We start from the raw sequence: 5,077 nt of genomic DNA, 5'->3' as shown, positions 1-5,077 counted from the left end.
CGAACAATGTTTTTGGCTCCGGGTACTCTTAGATGGCTTTTACCTTTTCAGGGTCAGTTTTTGCACCGCCCCTGACTACTATGAAGCCAAAGTACTCAGTACTTTGGCGACTTTCATGTTAGCCTCACAGAGACTGTTCGCAGCAGAACGCCCTCTGAATAATATTATATCTGAATTACAATATATCTTTACATCTCAAATCACGATATTGAAGTCACATACTATTATTTTTAAACCACCATAAAATACCATTGTAAATTGCTCACCACTAATCTATCGATAGTTATTGTTGAAAGTTCGAGAAGTAAATCACGCATTACAAGCAGTCTAAAGGCTCCTTTGATTTTTATTAAAATTTATAAAACATAAAAGGGGGCCGAAGTGGGGTGCAAACTAGCATCTCCTCAAAACATTGGTGACCCCGACGTGATTTTTATTTCTTGCTTCTCGTCTTGCCGCAAATCTCACTTTCGTTGTTCATCGCTCTTTTGCTGCTGCAGCATAGGCACTAAACTCAAGTGCAGACATATGTACATATGTATTTACATATTTCGGACACCGGCTCGAGTGCGCGCTTCTCTCTAACGATCTTATCGCGTTATTTAGCAGATCGGCTATTATAACCAAGCTGTTTGGTGCATATCAGTGCCAAGCACAACCCTTTGCTTAGAAAAGAAGCCGTCGAGCAGATACCTACATACTTACATACATACATATGAATGTGAATGCAAGTGCCGCTACAATTGATCTCGATACATACACATACACAAGCCGCTGCACACATAAAACGGTAATCGCATTCTCGCATTGCTCACTCTGTGACATTCGCAGTGGTCAAGGGCAAAGCTCTTCTCCATCAGTGGACTTTGGTGACAGGCCGGAGTACAGTGAGCACTCAACAAAACGTACCAACCGAACATTACCTCGCCAACAACAGAATGGAAAATTCGACAATTGAAATGCGCTTCTGTTCAACGCCAACTATTAGCAATGAACGAATTCTTCAGCGCTGGTGAGATGATCAGCTTTGACGAGGCCGATCTGATGGTGCGTATAGAATCTGCGGAGAGCTTGAAGGCCGAGTTTGATATCAGCCAGTCAAGGCTAGAAAAATTAGATTTGCTCGAGCTTTCAACGGATGCAAGCTCAGACTTCGAGAAGGTTTACTGGAAGATCAAATCCACTCTCGCTCGTCAAATGGATGTAGTCACTAAGGGACGTATGATTGACGCTAATTCAACAACTATCCCACGCTTTGCTGAAAGTACGCACACATTTGCTCACTTGTTCAACCGTAAGTCTCGCCTACCGGAATTGCAGCTGCCCAGGTTCAGCGGCTCCTACGAGGATTGGCCGGATTTTTACGCCATGTACAAGACTGTCATGGGCAGCAATGAGGACCTGAGTAAGATTGAGAAATTACTACATTTACGTGCGTGCTTGGATGGTACTGCTCTCAACACAATCAAATCGTTAGAGCCTGTCGACGTGAATTACGACAAGGCGTTGGAGTTACTCATAAAGCGTTTTGATAATAAGTTGCTACATTTTCAGGGCCACGTGCGGGCTATAGTCGGGCTGCCAGGTGTTGAAAAGGGATCAGCAGAGGCGTTGCGTGAGTTGAGTGACAAAATTAACTCGCATCTTCGGGCGCTTAGCACCATGTCAACAACTGAGGAGCTGGCTGACGGATTACTCATACACACAATATCGCACAAGCTCGATCACCACACCCAGGAAAAGTGGCAGGAAGCGCTTGCAACGGATAAGCTACCCAGGTGGACGGATATGTCGGCGTTCTTAGAGAAGAGATGCCGCATGATGGAAAACTTGAAAGGCGCTACGGCACCTACGCCTAGCCACCAGGTTACCAGAAATGTACAAAAATTGAATCGTAACACATTCATTGCATCCTCATCTAACAATTACCAGCAAAATTGTAATTTTTGCGACTCAAAAGAGCCTTTTCTTGTTAAATGCCCGTTGTTTTTTAATCTGTCCCCAAGTTTGCGCAACAAGGAGGCCAAGCGATTGCATCTTTGCCCAAACTGCTTGCGCAAAGGCCATGGCTTGCAGCAATGTCGCTCAGGTCACTGCAGGCATTGTCAACAAAAACATCATTCGTTGCTGCACATGAGCCCCATCACAACTCAATCATCTGCCCTGTGTACACCAAGCTTGCAGGCTGCAACCACGATCCAGCCTCACGCATCATCTTCAAGTAATCCACCATCTTCAACTCTCGTCAGCACTGCTCTTGAATTCGCACCTGTAGCCACGAATGCCCAGCCTGTAGACTATGTGGTGCTTCCAACCGCCATCTTATAGGCCAAGAGCCACTCAGGTGTATTCATACCCTGCCGTGCATTACTGGATTCTGGATCACAACTCAACCTTATCACTGCTCGTCTAGTAAAGCAGCTCCAACTCAAAACTCATCATGCTGCCGTATCAATATCTGGTATAGGCGAATCAACCCTATCTTCTAACATGTCCTCTGACATATCAGCGCAGTCACGTGATAGGAGCTTCAGCACATCATTTTCAGCAGTCGTTACTCGCAGTATAACGGATTATCAGCCCCACTTTGGGTTAGACATCTCTGGGTGGAATATCCCCAAAAACATCTCGCTCGCGGATCCAACGTTTTTCAAATCTCAAAGAATAGATTTATTACTTGGTGCCGGACTATTTTTCGATCTCATTTGCATCGGCCAAATTCGAATGGCGGATAACCTACCAACGCTCCAAAAGACCAAGCTCGGATGGATTGCGTCTGGCGGACTCTCTCGCGTACATAACAAACACACATCCCTTTCAGCACTTTACAAGGAACCTAATCCATGGGAGGATCCACTGTCGGATATTGTAAAACGATTCTGGGAAGTCGACAATTGCTGCGGTACAACCCCTGCGCTCTCTGATGAAGACGCACTATGTGAGCAGCTATTTCTCCAAGGCTATACGCGACTAAAGTCAGGGCAGTATTCAGTTAGGCTTCCAGCAAAGCTCAGCTTCGACACGCTAGGAGACTCATATCAACGTGCTCTACGACGTTTCAAGTCGCTCGAAAACAAATTGCAGCAGCTTGTCCCACAATTCTATTTACCCCACCACTGCGTAGAAAAGCCAGATTGCTCAACCACCAAATTGCGCGTCGTTTTTGATGGATCAGCCAAATCCACATCAGGCGCATCTCTGAATGATCTTTTGCATACAGGCCCAGCAATTCAACCCAAATTATTCAACATTCTAATTCAGTTTCGTTTTTTAAAGGTTGCCATGTGCGGTGACATCTGTAAGATGTACCGCTGTGTCCGAATAACGCATCCAGATCAATTTCTGCAATGCATCTTATGGCGTGATTGGAGGATTGTGGGAGGCCGCTGTCAAGTCAGCAAAATATAATTTTTACCGCGTCGTTGGAAATTCTCTTCTCTCATTCCACGAATTCCGAACTCTCATCTGTCAAATATCCGCAATGCTGAACTCAAGACCGCTTTGCTCTATTACAGAAAACCCGAATGACTTGGAGATACTCACGCCTGGGCACTTCATCTGGGGCAAAGCCAATGCCACTATCGACGAGCCAGACATAACTCACCTAAGCATAGGTCGCCTCAGCCGTTGGCAGCGAATATGTCACATGCAGCAATCATTTTGGAAGAAGTGGAGTACATCGTATTTGTCGTTGCTCCAAGAGCGCGGGAAATGGCGATCGTCCAAGCAAAATCTTCAGGCCGGCAGCATCGTGCTGCTCAAGGAGGACAATGCACCACCACTCAGGTGGCCGCTTGGTCGAGTCGACAGCGTCATCACGGGTGACGACGGCATTGTGAGAGTAGCAGTCATTCGTACACAAAATGGTCTGGTCAAGAGAGCCATTGCCAAAATCGCCGTTCTGCCAATCGAGACCACATCGGTTGAAAGCTTGTATCTTCCAACGGGGGGAGCATGTTCGCAGCAGAACGCCCTCTGAATAATATTATATCTGAATTACAATATATCTTTACTTCTCAAATCACGATATTGAAGTCACATACTATTATTTTTAAACCACCATAAAATACCATTGTAAATTGCTCACCACTAATCTATCGATAGTTATTGTTGAAAGTTCGAGAAGTAAATCACGCATTACAAGCAGTCTAAAGACTCCTTTGATTTTTATTAAAATTTATAAAACATAAAAGGGGGCCGAAGTGGGGTGCAAACTAGCATCTCCTCAAAACAGAGACTCTTTAAAACCCAGTCTTTATGACCTACGTGCTATTTCTCGTTTTTAGAGAAGATTATGACGTCATCGACGTGAACATAACATGTCTTGCCGATTTGTCTCTCTGAAAAATGCTTCCCACGTTTTTCAATCCAAACGGTAATCGACAGAATTCCTACTGTTTAACTTCCTAAAATCAATGACGGGCCTGATGATACCATTTCGTAGCTCAATGATTTATTTTTTGACGAAATCGGCTACTCCCATGGGGTGCGGGTATAATTTGAAATATACCAGGTTGTCATCAATCGTTTCGAAGTATTAAACGGCAATGCCTCGTTAGAGGTCGAAAAAACCTTTGCCCCGTTAGGGATCATTTGCATAAATTCCGCTCTTACTGATACTGGTACTACGATATCGTTCACGTTAGTGAAGTTTACACTGTTGCAATAGTAGTGCTGCTGCTTTTCGGATGCAGTTCCATACTTTATTGCACCACTCTCGGCACCTAGGGTCGCTCAAGCCTGCGCTAGTAAGTCGAATCCTATAATGCCGTCAAATGGAGTTAACAAGTCTAGTAAGAAAAAGGTAGCAGTTGTTCCAAAAACCATGTATGTGTAGAAAGGGGAATCGACCGGCCATACATTCTTCAACTCCTTTATGGGTCTTATGTAGTTCTTGGACGTCCCAGTCTCGATTAAAATTTTTAGTTTTCTCCCAGCTAGCTGTCGTTCAATGAACGGTAGCCGGGAGCGTTTCCTTAAAAAATGTAGTAGGCCATTGCCACATTATGATTCTGATCCTGATCCTTGTCTGCAGCCTGAACGTTGACGAGGAAGGGTCGACGTCCATAGGCTCTGT

General features: G+C 44.8%; 1 protein-coding gene across 2 annotated transcripts; it reads left to right on the top strand.

The window, feature by feature from the left end:
• The first annotated feature begins 310 nt into the window (after nt 1-310).
• LOC135427885 (uncharacterized) lies at nt 311-4,153 on the top strand. Of its 2 annotated transcripts, none has more exons than XM_064682766.1 (2): nt 311-1,866; nt 3,516-4,153. In XM_064682766.1, exons 1-2 carry the CDS (start codon nt 991-993, stop codon nt 3,597-3,599), a joined length of 960 nt encoding a protein of 319 aa, XP_064538836.1. In that variant the 5' UTR covers nt 311-990; the 3' UTR covers nt 3,600-4,153. The 2 variants fall into 2 exon arrangements, with proteins under 2 accessions (XP_064538836.1, XP_064538058.1); XM_064681988.1 differs by having other exon boundaries at nt 311-1,878.
• Nucleotides 4,154-5,077: the final 924 nt, after the last annotated feature.

Source organism: Drosophila montana, unplaced genomic scaffold, assembly GCF_035044405.1.
Source record: "Drosophila montana isolate Dmon_TW-CO22-7 unplaced genomic scaffold, ASM3504440v1 contig_1000_1, whole genome shotgun sequence".
Lineage (NCBI taxonomy): Eukaryota > Metazoa > Arthropoda > Insecta > Diptera > Drosophilidae > Drosophila > Drosophila montana.
This window is presented reverse-complemented; position numbering and strand designations above follow the sequence as displayed.